Source organism: Suillus bovinus (genome assembly GCF_016758785.1).
Source record: "Suillus bovinus strain UH-Sbo-P2 chromosome Unknown EDB93scaffold_10, whole genome shotgun sequence".
NCBI lineage: Eukaryota > Fungi > Basidiomycota > Agaricomycetes > Boletales > Suillaceae > Suillus > Suillus bovinus.
Genome location: NW_024542066.1, coordinates 393,516 through 407,847, shown reverse-complemented (window position 1 = coordinate 407,847; position 14,332 = coordinate 393,516). Strand labels below are relative to the sequence as shown.

General features: G+C 47.2%; 7 protein-coding genes across 7 annotated transcripts; 4 read left to right on the top strand and 3 right to left on the bottom strand.

The window, feature by feature from the left end:
* Positions 1-6: 6 nt before the first annotated feature.
* Positions 7-1,740, top strand: EDB93DRAFT_1128794 (uncharacterized protein). The gene is made up of 6 exons (XM_041448855.1): positions 7-259; positions 306-450; positions 567-740; positions 796-1,045; positions 1,092-1,236; positions 1,286-1,740. The coding sequence occupies exons 1-6, from the start codon at positions 31-33 to the stop codon at positions 1,669-1,671; spliced, it is 1,329 nt and encodes a 442-aa protein (XP_041310667.1). The 5' UTR covers positions 7-30; the 3' UTR covers positions 1,672-1,740.
* Positions 1,741-2,581: 841 nt separating this feature from the next.
* On the bottom strand, positions 2,582-3,649 carry EDB93DRAFT_1079816 (CYTH-like domain-containing protein; the record flags this gene model as incomplete). The annotated part of the gene is made up of 5 exons (XM_041445485.1): positions 2,582-2,767; positions 2,824-2,948; positions 3,002-3,272; positions 3,340-3,389; positions 3,439-3,649. 5 exons carry the CDS (start codon positions 3,647-3,649, stop codon positions 2,582-2,584), a joined length of 843 nt encoding a protein of 280 aa, XP_041310666.1.
* Positions 3,650-3,769: 120 nt separating this feature from the next.
* Positions 3,770-5,202, bottom strand: EDB93DRAFT_1128775 (Zinc/iron permease). The gene is made up of 5 exons (XM_041448854.1): positions 5,014-5,202; positions 4,881-4,956; positions 4,413-4,825; positions 4,179-4,360; positions 3,770-4,122 (listed from the first exon to the last, which is right to left on the bottom strand). The coding sequence occupies exons 1-5, from the start codon at positions 5,111-5,113 to the stop codon at positions 3,961-3,963; spliced, it is 933 nt and encodes a 310-aa protein (XP_041310665.1). The 5' UTR covers positions 5,114-5,202; the 3' UTR covers positions 3,770-3,960.
* Positions 5,203-6,174: 972 nt separating this feature from the next.
* Positions 6,175-7,289, bottom strand: EDB93DRAFT_60098 (uncharacterized protein). The gene is made up of 3 exons (XM_041456828.1): positions 6,755-7,289; positions 6,623-6,699; positions 6,175-6,571 (listed from the first exon to the last, which is right to left on the bottom strand). Exons 1-2 carry the CDS (start codon positions 7,179-7,181, stop codon positions 6,653-6,655), a joined length of 474 nt encoding a protein of 157 aa, XP_041310664.1. The 5' UTR covers positions 7,182-7,289; the 3' UTR covers positions 6,175-6,571; positions 6,623-6,652.
* Positions 7,290-7,298: 9 nt separating this feature from the next.
* EDB93DRAFT_1128771 (mitochondrial K+-H+ exchange-related-domain-containing protein) lies at positions 7,299-8,940 on the top strand. Its single transcript, XM_041448853.1, has 5 exons — positions 7,299-7,585; positions 7,641-7,802; positions 7,852-8,023; positions 8,108-8,167; positions 8,231-8,940. Exons 1-5 carry the CDS (start codon positions 7,319-7,321, stop codon positions 8,608-8,610), a joined length of 1,041 nt encoding a protein of 346 aa, XP_041310663.1. The 5' UTR covers positions 7,299-7,318; the 3' UTR covers positions 8,611-8,940.
* A 1,260-nt stretch (positions 8,941-10,200) lies between these two features.
* EDB93DRAFT_1262662 (NAD(P)-binding protein) lies at positions 10,201-12,190 on the top strand (the record flags this gene model as incomplete). The annotated part of the gene is made up of 7 exons (XM_041454198.1): positions 10,201-10,245; positions 10,317-10,551; positions 10,608-10,648; positions 10,696-10,856; positions 10,903-11,069; positions 11,125-11,624; positions 11,674-12,190. 7 exons carry the CDS (start codon positions 10,201-10,203, stop codon positions 11,722-11,724), a joined length of 1,200 nt encoding a protein of 399 aa, XP_041310662.1. The 3' UTR covers positions 11,725-12,190.
* A 1,327-nt stretch (positions 12,191-13,517) lies between these two features.
* On the top strand, positions 13,518-13,860 carry EDB93DRAFT_1247545 (uncharacterized protein; the record flags this gene model as incomplete). The annotated part of the gene is made up of 2 exons (XM_041452604.1): positions 13,518-13,550; positions 13,597-13,860. The coding sequence occupies 2 exons, from the start codon at positions 13,518-13,520 to the stop codon at positions 13,858-13,860; spliced, it is 297 nt and encodes a 98-aa protein (XP_041310661.1).
* Positions 13,861-14,332: the final 472 nt, after the last annotated feature.

Sequence of the window (14,332 nt, the reverse complement as noted above, 5' to 3'; positions counted from 1 at the left end):
CGAAATTTTCCCACGTTGTCTACTTTCATCATGTCTACGCGCCCGCGTCCAAGGCCACGTCCAGTGGCAAAGCCCAAGGCTGCATCGTCGACAACTGTGAACCCAAATCCAACACCATCTCCAGTACAACCGTCCTGTTCTACGAGCACAACACAAAATTCTATCGCAGAGAACAAATTAGACGATGAAGATGCTATATTCTTTCGTAATCGCGGAAGAACTACTCAGTGCTGGAACAAGCTTCGGGCAATGACGAAGGGTGTGTCTGCTCTCATAGATTATCACAATTATCTCATTCTTCTTAGACACTCCGTCCGACAAAGCTGACGAGGACGATGACCTCGATTGGGGTGAACGAACTGAACCGGAATCTACTCCGAGGCATCGCAAGAAGAAGTCAAATAAACAGCATGAATTACCTCGGTGGCAGGCGGCGGACATAGTCACTCTGTGCGTTTTTTTCTCTAGTTCGTTGCTATTTCTCGTACTGTTAGAGTATTTCGGCATAGTACATGAATATCATCATCATGGTCGGCGGATCGGTTGTATTGATAGTTCTTCCGTAGCCTTTCTTCAGATAACGAAGAAGACGAGTTTGAAATCATGGAGAACACATCAAAGGTCTCTGATGACGATACGTCCCCCCGAAAACGAAAACGAGATCGTAGTCGCTCAAAATCTATTACGCCACCCCCGCAACTTCCAGTACATCAACTCAATAATGCAAGGGCACTGGTCAGGTTGTGCTAAATCCCTTTGGGCGAAGCTTGTAATCCACTTACGAAGATTTACTAGACAAGCGCTTGCTGTTGCGCCACCTCGCGCTCCCTCACCAATTGAAATTCCCGATGACCTAACGGATACTTCTGACTTGAATCCAGAACTCGCAAAAATCGTCGAGGAAGTTCGTAAAAGGGCTGTAGCAACCAAGAACACGCCAGAACAAGGCGGTGGCCCTGAGTTAGTTATTATCAAGGTCCGATGGCGGCCTCATCCACTGAACACGGCAGGTGTAAAGGATGTTTGGAACTTTAAGATGAAAAGAGTGGGTGCATTTGCTAATGAGTTAGCACTACTGACCCATTCGTTAGCATGACACATTCCAGTACTTGTTTGAAGAATTAGCGGACTTGGCCGCTGTGTTGGTAGATCATCTTGTCGTCAGTCATGACGGAAAGCGTCTGTTTGCTTCCGGCACACCTCACGGTGTTCGAATTTGGGCAGAAGGAGAGCTCGGTGCGTTATTCTCGGTGGGCGGGTACGCGAAACTGAAAACCTCTAATAGAAGCATGTGATCAAACAACGTGGGATTACATACGTGCTCATCGCCATCAACAAGCTCCACAGGCCGCTCAGTCCGTAAACAATTCACCGTCTCCGGGAAGAGAATCAGACCCGGAGTCAGAAGCCGAGTCCACTGGTGGTGACAAAATCAAAGTGGTGCTCAGATCCGCGGTTACCGAGGAAAACGTTAATCTTACAGTCCGACCTACAACAACGTGTGGTGCCATCGTGAAAGCGTTTCTCAAGGCAGCCGGTCTATCCGATCGATACCCCGTTTCTACTTCAACACCTCAGCTAATGGTCGACGGTGACAAGATGGCGGATGACACGGAAATCGGAGAGGCGGACCTAGATGATGGAGATTTAGTCGAAGTTGTTGGACTGTGATTTTCGGGGACATATTATCATATTACTGTTGTACTTTGTCGAACACAAAAGAGTTCCCATCTCTCAAAACGCTGTGCTTGGCTCTAACCGCTTAAATGCACTGCACGTGATATCTACGAAAGAGTCATTTTTAGACTCAACAGCTTTTCTGTCCTGAGAACTTCGTGTTTTCTTACTGCAATAACTCGAACATATTGTGCAGCTTTGTGCTCTGATTCCAACCACTACCGCCGTGACACCTGTATGCCGATCGTCCACAGTATGCGGACCCTCAAACTCTAAGCATCTTGTCGCCGAGCCCCCCAGGAATACTTACTCCCTATCCAAACCCTAACTTCTCCAGGGACAACGCGGACCGGGTTCAAGGATGGTGCCCGTTGTAGTTCCGAATGTCAGGGCGTGCTGATTCACCCCGTTGAGTACTCACATAAATTCACAACAGAGATGCCAGTGGCGGTGATACTCGTGATATTCCTGTGAGTACACTGCGCATCGCGTGACACTCGGAAGTTGGACATTTGCGCCAGACGACAGACGGGAAAGCAGGGCAACCTTGAAATTACTCAGATTGCTGCGGGTGACTGGGGTACCCAAATAGCCTGTTCCAAACCAAACGTGAATATTGCAGATCTCAAAGGTAACTGGAAGGCAGATTCTCTAGCTCAGGGGCTCAAAAAGGCACCTAGAAGGGAGGAGCTGAGTTCACCCGAGTGACGCGACGGACAAGGTGTACACAGAGAAAGCGTTTGGGACCTTGGAGTCTGATTTGTATTGTTACATGTCATTGAACTCCTCAGATCAGTCTATGTCGGAAGTTTGCGAACAATGACGTATGTGGTGTAGGTAGCAGTAAAAACTCGTAATTCAAAATGCTCGAGTATCACTTTTTTATAGCTTTTGAAGAAGTAGGTTACGCATGCCAGCTGTCGTTCGCGTTCTTCACCAATATTCTAGCGTTATTGACAAACGATCGAATAAGCTCATCAAACGCGTTGCGTTCAAGTTCTGGCACATTCGGATCCCCACGTTTGGAAGCAGTCGAAAGCAGCAGTCCTGAACGAATGATCTCCACCTCCAACTCGTGAAAGATTTGAGGCTTCATTCAAGGTATGTCAGCATCGTATTCGCGACGATTCAAAGGGGACATCATACCGGTGCGTTGGGCGTCGTGTTATTACTGGAATGAACTTGGGTCAGGTCGATGCTGAACTCTTCATGCGAGTAGCATATCCTATCCTTCCGTCGTATATGGGTTGGAGATCCAACAGGATGAGGAACTATCGAGTCATTCTCATCATCAGCCACCTGGCGAGAACGAATCCAAGCTTACCCGGCACTTCAAGCGACACGCTAATCCTCCAATCCACCGCCCTCTTGGGACTAAAAATATTAAGATCCCCAAGCCTTATTTTGCGCATTATCTCAACAACAGTATTAGTCTTCTCCTCGCGAGTAACGCGTATTTTTTCTCGATCCTCGGATAGATAGAACGAATCGATCACTTTGAGATGGGTATACTCCAGGGGAGACGTTGGATGAGACGGTTGAGATGATATTCGTTTCAGGTCGTTGAGCATGTTATTGAAGTGCCTGTGCTGGCTCTGCCGTTTTCCAAATAATCGCGTGAGCTATGGTTGAAGGAGAGACTACATGAAATGGGGAGCTGACAAGAGACATGTTGGATTCGAAGCGAACGTCGACTTCGTTTGGGATTAAGACTGCTAGTCGTTAGGCGAGGGATCATGAACGACGACTTGGGGAACGTACTTGTCTCCACTAGGACTGGTAGCACCATGCGCTGCCCACTGGTGCGGTCCTTCAGGATACCAAGTTTTGCTTCTACCTCAACTTTTGCATCTGGGTGAATGGGTCTCGTCACGATCATATGGTGCACAAAATCAGCGATCTCCCGAATAAATTCATCGAGAGGCTCAACACCGAGAATTGATAATGACAATGGAGGCAAGCTGGTGTTCATGATGGATGGAACAAATGATTGATTGACTTTTGTGGCTTCGGAAGACTGGCCATCGTGGCGGGCTCGTTTTAGTGGCGGTGATTCTTTATCATCAGACTGAGAGCGACCGTCTTCTGACATGGGGGAGAGAAGTAAACAATGGAATTGGCTGATCAGACAATCCAAGCACACATGTTGACAGCTTTCTACCCTGAGGCCTGGGATCAACTTGGGATGTAAGTAAACCCTATAAATTCCGTGTCTAGGCGGCATCTAGTCCCAATGTCCATTTAACGTGTATTCTTTAAATTTATCTCAGAACTGCAACGGCATTAATGACCATGACCCAGCATTGCACTAATTATAAACGGGAAAAACATTCCCAGCAACAGGAGAAATGTTCGCGACGTTTTACTGATGGTTTCTTGAGCCGATGAAGGTGCATGTTCTGATGGCGACTTCACTACAGTTGCTACATAGAGAAAGGTACCTCCCTAGGGAGCATTGGTTCATCAGTGCCAATCGACGGTAAGAAGCTTATAGAACTTACGCTAAATAGTAAGGGCGTCCCGACCAACAGGTTGTTTCCATCACCAGTGTGGGTATACAATACATAAGAAAGCATGGCGCTGACTGGCGTAGCGAGACTGAAAAGGAGCAAGTGTCTCTTGCACTCTGACGGAGGGAGGGATGTTGCCATGAGAGAAGATGTCAGAGCCAAGGCCGTGGGTGCTGTTGTCTGGTCAGCAGGTTGATGAAGCGACAGAAAAGCGATCAGGCGTACCCTTGTGTATTATGATAGCCAAGAATACAACAAAAGATAGAGCACCTGATCGCGTCTCAAGGGACGATACGCCTAGCGCGTATCCATCGACTAAAGCATGTACTGAAAGTCCTAATGACAGTGGGTATGCGCGTTGTAAGCTCGAGGAAGGTGCGTGTCGTAACATTTGCCAAGTAGACGCGTGTGAACCAGGCAGTGTCATACCCTCCTCGCGCTCAAGCTCCTCAAGCGCGACATCAAAGTGGACATCTTCTACTTCGTGGCGAGTATCCAAAGGCATAAGAGGTCGAGCATGTGGGGAAATGTACTCCTCCACCAGGAACATGAATGCAAACCCCAAAAGTATGCATGACGCGATCTTGTAAGAGTACGATTCTGGTTCAGGGTCGCCAGCGATCGTGCTTGTTACTCCTCTGCCAACATACTTTAACTTGGAGGCAGAAAACGGAAAAAGATATCGAGACGCACTCGGGAATAATAATGCCAAGCGCAGCACCGATGAGTAACCCAGTGCTCAGAATAGACAACTTCGCCAGGTGACTTTCTGCGAACAATAATGACGCTTAATCCAAGTACAACTGAAGTCTAGCATGGTGCATACTAGACAATGACGACGACAGCGGTATGAGGCCTGCCCCAAAGGATGCTGCTCCCATGACTAGGGACATGGACGCGATGCGCAGGAAACCGCTGGATGCCATTTCGTTCGTAAGATGAGAATTGGTGTATGTCTTCGCAAAGTGGCTAGGGCGCTACAGGCCTAGGTTTCAGGATGTTGATGTCTGTACCGGCGTTTTAACAATTCGCGGAGTTTGAACGTTCTTGATCTCGACTTTACTTCCGCGCAATATGTACTCAAAACACAAAAACTTGAAGCCCTCAGGACGCTCGCAAAAGATTTCCTCAAACAAGAGGAAATTAAATGTGTAAGACGACGTTTTTTGTTTTGAAGAGAGAGGCTCATCTGCTTCTTCGAATAAGCCGGCCGATAGTGACGATCAGTTTCCGATGGACGCCGCCAACCAGCGATCGACTAGCGGTTCGAATACTGGCAAGATCTTGGACTTTGAGATACAAAGGATATCTGTTGAAATTCATGCGTGTTTAAACGTGCCTCTGATCTGATGTCTTGATCTGACCTTATCCTGAGGCCGCGAGTCTTCCGCTGACCCCGATTTTTCCGCGCGCATTCCAATTCTCTCATTTCATCTAACGCGTCTGGTTTGATTTTGCATTCAGATTTGAAAGCGCGTTCCCGAACTTCAGACGTCTTCTCGATCCCGAATATCGAAGTCTGATGCGATCGTAGCCCTATGGCATATATGTCTTGGAGCATCTGCGACTATATTTGCCATACGACCGCGATGACATGCCGCATCAGCATCGAAGCAGCCTAGGACAAGCCAAGTGAACAATTCACCCAGTGCATTGTCACTTTCAGACACGCAGTCTCATAGCACTCATGGGCTTAGATTTTAATTAGTATTCGGATCCTAGTACTGTCCATATTTTCCAAAAACACGGCAGGACCTCTATTTGATATATACCTTGACACAAATGTAAAAGTTTCACGCTCAGGCAAGGAAGATCCGAGTGTGTCACGAATGACGGTCCCAGAGCCCCATTCTTGACAAAGAAGCCACTCGCATATGTGCAAAGTCAAGGCAAACCCCAGCGATAAAAAATCCCCCCTATATCACGGGCCCGAAGGACAGTTATCTGGCTTCGTTCTCTCATCAACAAAACCTTATTTCTCCTGATCGAAGAGGGCAAAACAAAACAATTGAGCTGGTTTGTCCGGCATGCGCAGTACTAGCCCCATTTCAGGGAGTATTGACCAATGCATGCGTCTTCTTTATTGTGGCGGATGAATCGATAACCTGTTGAAACGGGGTCCTTCATACATCAATTTGGATACTCGAAACCGAGCATCGTATTGTCGGACCGAACTTTGAATTCGATATACAGTCTACCCTGGTCGGAACTTTTTCCAACATATAGGGTTGCTAATATTACATTCGTCGCCGCGGTGTGATATAGAAGAGATTCATGCAAGTTCGACGCTATCACGGAACATAAACAGCGCAGGGATCATGTCGTGTGCTTTAGAAGACGCTCTTGCTGGTCCAATACGAGAACGACGATGATATGAGCGGTTACTGTGTGGCGTAAGTTAATGGTGGGAAATTGAGGCAATAATCATTCCTCACCAGAACGACTCGAATGGTGTAGTACATAGATCAGCTCAGGCTCTTAATGGCTGTCTCCAAGAACGGATCTCCAAATTCTATAAGTAACCGTGATAATTAGATCGAGTATCATCAAAACAAGGCTTGTCCGACCTTTTCTAAGTTGTTCAGTCAGTAAAACATCGACGAGGTCTTCTTTATCACGCCTGTTCCCATGTTCGTTCTTCCCTCCCCAGGCATTACTAGTCATTCCAGTATTACTTCCTCCCGTATTTGGGTTTTGACTTTCAGTCATTCGACGAGAATTTGGCCCCATGCTCATCGCATCCTCTCGTCTCCTCGTCTTTGCATCTCTCCGTAAAGGACCATCAAATGAAGAGCCTCCAGGGAGGCGACGCTTAGATCCAGGGCTGGGCATCACCGACGTGAGGTTTCCCAATATTTGAGCCGTAGTGGAATGGAGGAACGATGTATGAGAATCGCGGGCGCTCGAGCCACTTGCTGTGAACTGGAAGTCATCAGGTGGAGGTGAATCAGATGAATCTGTTGAGATCGGGGAATCTGGACCTGGGGAATTCATGGTGGTTAGCGCTGATCATGATGCAAGTCGCGTTTGAGTTCCTTATGCATGCCACATGTCACGTGGTCTACGTAACGCCTAGTAGTAATGGCATGCCCAACGATGTTCTTGAGTAATTTACTATTCGGCCCAGAATCATGTCTACTGTTCCTAAAGCGATACGTACAATGCGTATTATTGCTTTACCTCTTTCTCGCCCAAAGATACCACCAGATCAGGGGTTGAAGCCACATGCCATTTTTAACCCCAACCGCATGCTTATTTTCTACCACTTTGACCTCTCTCAAGGCAGTAACGTTAAACTCCAAGACCAGTCTACTATAAAGCGAGCAGTGAAATGGGCGTCTACAAAAGCTGCAGACCTTTGGGCTGGTTTTGGAAAAGCACCTGAAGGCAGTTGGAAGGCATGTATTTTTCGCTGAAATATTGCGTCTGGTCGTCATATTTATAAATATCTAGTTGCGAACTTATGAGCTTGGCGAACGCATCGTCGATCGCATAGACTTTGAAGAGCTAGCCCTGAAAGGCGTCGACCCTTCTTTAGGACCAGCGATTACTCATGCACCAAAAGCAAACGAGGTAAATTTCTCGGAAAAGCAAAGTGCAACAGAGGCCTTGCGGGTGAGATGAATGATGTTCTATGCGAGCATGTATTGATGTTGGCTGTTAGATACCCCTGATTTATCCGCCATCGATTTACGCCTCGCTACCACCTGCGGATGTGTTGCATCCCTCGATTGTACACCTTCGCACGCTTCTAACCAGTCGGGAGCCCCGGCATCGTAGAGGATTTTGGATGTGGATGGCAATTGCGCCACTCACGGCGCCCTTCATGATCGTCCGTGAGTCTCGTGGTCGCGACGCGTTATTGAAGGACGTGTTGTATTGACATTTGCTCACGGCTGGGACCTTGATTTGAATTATAGCTGTGATACCCAACCTGCCATTCTTCTTTTGTGTATGGAGATCTTGGTCACATTACAGAGGTTAGTGCAGTCTTTTTTTGAGACGGAATAACCTTTTCGACGCTGTCTGATGGCCCTGTGCAGCATATAGAACTTCGCAGTATCTGTCATCCCTTTTAGATGAGGGATTGATTGTGCCAGAGCCAAGTCCGGCACTCGATGAACTGTACGCTTCTTACGTCCCGAGGATGGATTTGCCGACGGCTCTCCCTCCCCGGTCCGCAGCATCATTAGCAGCAGATACTCCAAACACGAACAACGGACGCCCGTTCGATGAACCGACAGCTTCTTCATCACAGCCTGATTCATCTAACGTGCCCAAGAGCTCTCAAGGACTATTACTTACTCGCAAAGCTATTCCAGATATCTTGGAGCTTTTTGGACTTCCAGAATCGTCAGCGGCAGACATGTATCGGGCAGTGGAACAAGTGCGTGGACGACTTGGAGGAACATCCGGCCGATGATAAGCTATGGAATGGACAAGGTATGATTGGGTACATTAATAAAGGTGGCATCGCTGTTAGATCGGATTTGCAAGGGGCATCGGCACGGAACTGTCTTTGAATAGACGTTTCTCGATCGTACTTGGATATATCCTCGACATACATTGTAACTACTTTAGAACGACTTGTATCAAAGCCGTCATCAACCGTCATCGGCATCGGGTTTGATCTTGAAATGCTGTTCCTGTCATTGGATACTTGAAACACGAACCACCATGAACTGGACCGGGCTCGGGCGAACCATCCATCATGCGGCGGCCTGTTTGTTTCTCGGAACACGGCCACTTCAGCTCGCGGCTTACATTATGCTGTGTCCTTCAATTAAAAGATGTTCCCTCTCTATTGATATCAAGGTACAGCCTGAACGTACACTATCAAATCAACTCATTCAAGTTCGTAGTGACTAAGATCGAATTCGTAAGTGCTCAGTCACCTCGTCATCATAGATCCGACTGCAACATCACGGTGTTTGTACCCTAAGCACATTACCCCCACGCTAACGATGTTGAGCTTATGACGATTGGCCCCAACTTCAAGTTAAGGCCTGTTCCGTTGGAGTTACTTGTCAATGATGTCATCGCTGTCTATTGGCAGTGCATTACCACTAACTACGTACATACAAGACAACTTCAAGGAATGGAACACCACAGAACACCCAAAAGCGCATAAGAAGCACTGCAACTGGTCTTGTGTCTTGAGACTTTGTCATTTGTACTGTCACTGGCGGGGGTTTTCAATGTTTGATCCGCAGCACACTCGTCAAGAGGTTTCTTGACAGACCTGTGGGAAATATCGTGCTCTATCACACCCAGGTGAAATCTGATTTTTTTTGTGATGGTGTTCGAGTGTCGGAACGGTTGTGCGATGTCAATTGGGCAGGGACTGGCTACAAATTCTGTCGCGGCAATGTCACACTGGAGTTTGTATGCAACGATACCCTCGGCAGATTTACCGTCACGTTACAACATTTCACTAGTACTGATAACACAGTTCTGCCCTCATTCAATCACTGTGTAGAAATCGCTGTGATGAGAATTATTTATATAAGGATATAAGATGGTTTAGGTAGCATTGATGCTCAGTGGACATACTATGTCAATAAATGATTTATTATGAACACAACTGCACAATGTTTTCCATAGATTCTTGACAGTTATATTCCATAGATGATAGAGAAAATCACAGAATTTATTTGTTCAGTGTGCAGCTCGCGATATGATGATCAGTGAATTTAGAAACCCAATACCCATTTTGAAAAACCCCCGGTATTGCTAGGCGGACATATGTGAATACGTCAATAGCCCCTATATATAATACATCTAGGCCACATTTTATTGGAATCTCATTAGTTTGGGCAGACTTTACTTCACAGCGGCTCAGCCTGCTCAATTTCGCTTTCGCTTTGAAGCTGAAACGCTGAAGACTAGTACTGGTAAGTACTGATCGTATGCCTTGTCACAGCCTTGACCAGATGCGGAAACAGTACCGACGAGGCATGGACAGTTCTCACCCTGACCTTACATTGCAACATTCACCTACAAGACACGTATCATGTCCGTCACCGACATCTTTGGTGTCTTTAAGCGCGTTCATGCGGTAAGTCCCTTTCTACAGACAATACATACCAGGATAGGTGTAATACATAAATCTCACCGTTTTTGTCACAGGCTTTCATTAGTCCACCTCTTCCACCCAGCGTGGAAAGCAACGATGCTTCTCCTCCCCTCAAAGTCGGTCTTCTAGGCGCAGCCGCAATAGCTCCCCATGCTCTTGTTATGCCTGCCAAAACCCATCCGGAAGTAGAACTTTATGCTGTCGCTGCCCGCGACATCACCCGTGCCGAGACTTTCGCGAAGAAGCATGGCTTCAAGAAGTGGTATGGAGGGGGAGATGGATACCAACGTAAGTCATACAACACGTTGAAAGTGACATCTCTTGTGTTTACTGCTGCATGACAGAACTTCTAGATGACCCCGCAGTAGACATCGTCTATAACCCCGTGCGTGTTAATTGAACGCTGTTTCGCTGTGACTAAATACCCGTTAGCTGCCCAACGGTTTACATTACGAATGGACGATGAAAGCTCTTGCTGCCGGCAAACACGTGCTTTTGGAGAAGCCCAGTGGTGATACCGCCGAAGAAACTCGCCGTATGTTTGCTCTCGCGGACCAGAAAGGGCTCGTGCTTCTCGAGGCATTCCACTACAGGTGATTGTCTTTTATCGTAACAAAGGACTGTCTTGACAAATATCAGGTTTCACCCTGCCATTCAACGCGTCAAGGCCATCATTGACAGTGGCGAACTGGGTGCTCTCAAGGAGGTAAATGCAACTCTTACGATTCCGAAGGGTGCGATTAGCAACCCCGCTAATATTCGGATGAACTACGACCTTGGCGGCGGTGCGATGATGGATTGCGGATGTCAGCTTCCCTTTCTCCCGCGTTTGAGCTCATCTAACACGATTGATCCCACAAGGTTATCCTTTAAGCTGTGTTCGTTATCTCGCATCAGCCAACCCAAGTGCAGTGATATCCGCAACTGCAACGCGACATCCCAAAGATCCACGTATTGATTTAGGCACCACCGCCAATCTCACTTTTGCTTCCTCGAAGCCTGGCGAGGAGCCAGTCAAGTCCACTATCAGATGCAGCCTTGCCCACCCTCCCCGATGGGGTTTCATTCCTCGCTTGCCAGAAATTGACGTCAACGTAGTTTGTGAACGTGGCTCTATCGATATGTTCAACTTCGTGATGCCAGTGATTTACCACTATATCACCGTGAAACCTGACGGTGCCGCCCCGAGGACAGAGAAAGCGTATACGTTCGAGAGTGGTAAAGGAGAGGATTGGTGGCTTACTTATAGGTACCAGTTGGAAGCTTTTGTGGACAAGGTCAAGGGCCGAACACCACAAACTTGGGTGAACCCTGAGGACTCTATTGCAAACATGGAATGGATTGAGAAAATTTATGAAGAGGTGAGTGTACCATACATTTCTACGATGGTCCTTCTAATTCGACATGCAGAGCGGACTTGGGTCTCGACCCCAATCCACATATGTACCCCCAAGTGCTTGATGATAGATTGTTTATTGTCGTGTATGTTTCAAAGCCTTATGCCGTGCAGTTTTTGGGAAATATCTTGTTAGCCTGCACCACGTGGATCGTAGTCTGTTGCTACATGTTCCCAGTACACAAGCTTGGCGTTTAAGAGGATTTGAAGTCGTTTATGAATTCGCCTGTGCGAAGGGGCTCGCCAGAGGTCTTAACCGCTACCTAACCGCTACCCTCACCATCCATGCTTTGTTTATGGCGATCAACTTTTCAATTATAAGGTATTAAAGTGGAGTTCAGTTGCGATAACTTTGAATGAATCACCAAGGTTGAGGCACCCATGATCATGATTGGGCGTTCCCTTTAAGTATATGACCAAAAACAGGGGTTCTCCCTCTGCGTCGGGATTCATTATGCGTCGAGCTGTTCAATCATGGGCCCTGTCATGAGCACCCTTCTATAAGGCTAAATAGAAGCCCGCTGTTGAAGTCTGTTTCTAGTCTTTATTGCTCGAGAACTGAGTCTCGCACTTACTTCGCCTTATCCTGCCTTCTCATGCACCACATCCGTCTCTCAGTTCGCAATAAAACTCGTCCGAGTCCTTCCGAGCACGAAGCCCGTTTGCCGTGAGACCTTTAGCGCGTAAAATCGGTTCAACCGCCATAATAGTCTTGCATGTATTTTTTCACGAAGACGGTGATGAGTTTTAAAAGGACCATATTGGAAACTATTGCGCCCAATGCAGTTCTGGTAGGGCTAATGTTGCTGCTTCGGGAGGCACAATGTTGGCTTGTTGCGCAATCAATCTCCGCGCCAAGCTCGGGCTTGAAGGGCTGTCGATTTAACCATACCAGTAAAAAAAAATAGATAACGATAGCAATCATGAAGGCGTAGCGCCAAGAGGATCCGGACGAAACGTAAGGAGGGTTGTGAGAATGTGATTATAACTCACAAAGTGAAACGAGCACCCCGAATACCATCATGATTGTCCCGGACGGGGTATGATCGTTGCGCTCAATGTATTCATATCCGCCGTATCTCCATTGCACCAGGACTCTTGGAACCATGATCATGTGCTTTGAACGGCGATGATGGTCGAGTTTCCGGTGTGATTGTGCATCAATGGTGCCGACCGTGTGGGTTTACATCGAACCCCGCGCGCGCTCGGGCAAAACCGATGATAGGCAGAGTTCGTCGACGCATTCCAGAAGATATCATGATGGTAACGGGGTCAAAAGACACTAGTACCAATAGCTTCTATCAATGATTTACGAAATCTGGGAGGAGAACAGCCATGCAGACGCATGGTATTAGTTATCATGCACTGACTTGAAAGGATAGCAATACTGATCCCACTGCGGCTGCCGCATTAATTGTAATTGATGTTTTTAGTCAAATGTATCATGCACCAGCATCCGGCGCGAACTTTCTTCGCGCGCCGAAGTACTGATCAACTGCGGATAAAACGATGCGCCCATTGCTGCAAGGGGGCAAAGTCATTATCATTATTCCGATTACGAAAGTTTCGAGCTCACCTCAAGAATAAAATCAGAGTTGGCACACTAGCCGGCAATCGACCCTTTAGTTGCTACTAGGGGCGGCGGCGCTCCATTAGAGCATTGCTGCCACCCCTGCTCTGGAGTCTGCGCAGACCTGTACCCAGACCAGCTGTTGAATTTTTGTTTCGGGATCGAAATATTCTGGAACGAAATTTAGTGCTTGACGCTAAACGCTTGGGGATAGAATGCTTACTAAGCAGAGACTGACAATTTAACGTGAGCACTGCCACTGAGCGCTTGTCACCTCTTCTGACCAAGATGGGGAGGAACGCGAAGCTGCACAAACGCATCGTGAGTCGTCGATCAATCTGTATTACTATCTTCTAACAATGATCAGAAAAAGAAAACGACTGCATCATCTGCGTCACGCCCTTCGTCTGGATCTTCTAGCGCTGCTAATACATCGAGTGCACCTATAGCATCATCGCAGGTCCAAGCCGCAAAGAAACGCGCAGATCTCAAGTCAAAGTCAAAGTCAAAACCGTCGTCATCGAACAAGGCTACGGGAGAACATGTTCTTGGAGGCGCGGACTATGTGACATTACTTATGGGCGGCCGCAAGAAAGTTGCAAAGGAAGCTTTGAAGTTACCAAAAGACTGATCAGAAGTGCGTTGCAACGATTCTATCTGGCAGTGTACAGTTCTTGACTATTTTATAGAGTTCTATGCGAGGCTTTTGAGTCTACTACCTCATGGAAATACCGAGTCAGACGGATGAGTACGACCTCCAAACTGTGTTGTTTGCATAGCAGCTCTCTACGTTCGTGGCCCAGTGACTCGTGGGCGTCTCACCCATATGGACGCGGTAACACATCGTTCATAGTATAACGACAGAAGATACAAGCTTTGACCGTAACATACCATATGATTGAATTGAAGTAGTTTCATGGTGATGATGATTCTCGATATCAATCGACCGGGGCCCGTACAGCTATTTTCATATCGATAGGCCAGATTTCCTTTTTTCCCTACGTACTCTGGTCAAAGTAGTTGTGGACGAGTTGTAGGCTCCTTCATTAATAATGAGTTACATTGAGAGCTTGCAATGAGGCTTTAATTGTGATTTTCCGCAT

Excerpts from the sequence above, each read along its gene's own strand:
- EDB93DRAFT_1128771 (XM_041448853.1), top strand. The coding sequence starts at position 7,319 with ATGTCTACTGTTCCTAAAGCGATACGTACAATGCGTATTATTGCTTTA. Across the intron at positions 7,803-7,851 it reads GTGCAACAGAGGCCTTGCGG|ATACCCCTGATTTATCCGCC; the intron begins GTGAGATGAATG and ends GTTGGCTGTTAG. Across the intron at positions 8,024-8,107 it reads GGCGCCCTTCATGATCGTCC|CTGTGATACCCAACCTGCCA; the intron begins GTGAGTCTCGTG and ends TTTGAATTATAG.
- EDB93DRAFT_60098 (XM_041456828.1), bottom strand. The coding sequence starts at position 7,181 with ATGAATTCCCCAGGTCCAGATTCCCCGATCTCAACAGATTCATCTGAT. Across the intron at positions 6,700-6,754 it reads GACTGAACAACTTAGAAAAG|AATTTGGAGATCCGTTCTTG; the intron begins GTCGGACAAGCC and ends GGTTACTTATAG.
- EDB93DRAFT_1128794 (XM_041448855.1), top strand. The coding sequence starts at position 31 with ATGTCTACGCGCCCGCGTCCAAGGCCACGTCCAGTGGCAAAGCCCAAG. Across the intron at positions 260-305 it reads GCTTCGGGCAATGACGAAGG|ACACTCCGTCCGACAAAGCT; the intron begins GTGTGTCTGCTC and ends CATTCTTCTTAG. Across the intron at positions 451-566 it reads GCGGCGGACATAGTCACTCT|CCTTTCTTCAGATAACGAAG; the intron begins GTGCGTTTTTTT and ends GTTCTTCCGTAG.
- EDB93DRAFT_1128775 (XM_041448854.1), bottom strand. The coding sequence starts at position 5,113 with ATGGCATCCAGCGGTTTCCTGCGCATCGCGTCCATGTCCCTAGTCATG. Across the intron at positions 4,826-4,880 it reads CTTGGCATTATTATTCCCGA|AGGAGTAACAAGCACGATCG; the intron begins GTGCGTCTCGAT and ends GTATGTTGGCAG. Across the intron at positions 4,361-4,412 it reads GGCTATCATAATACACAAGG|CACCCACGGCCTTGGCTCTG; the intron begins GTACGCCTGATC and ends ACCAGACAACAG.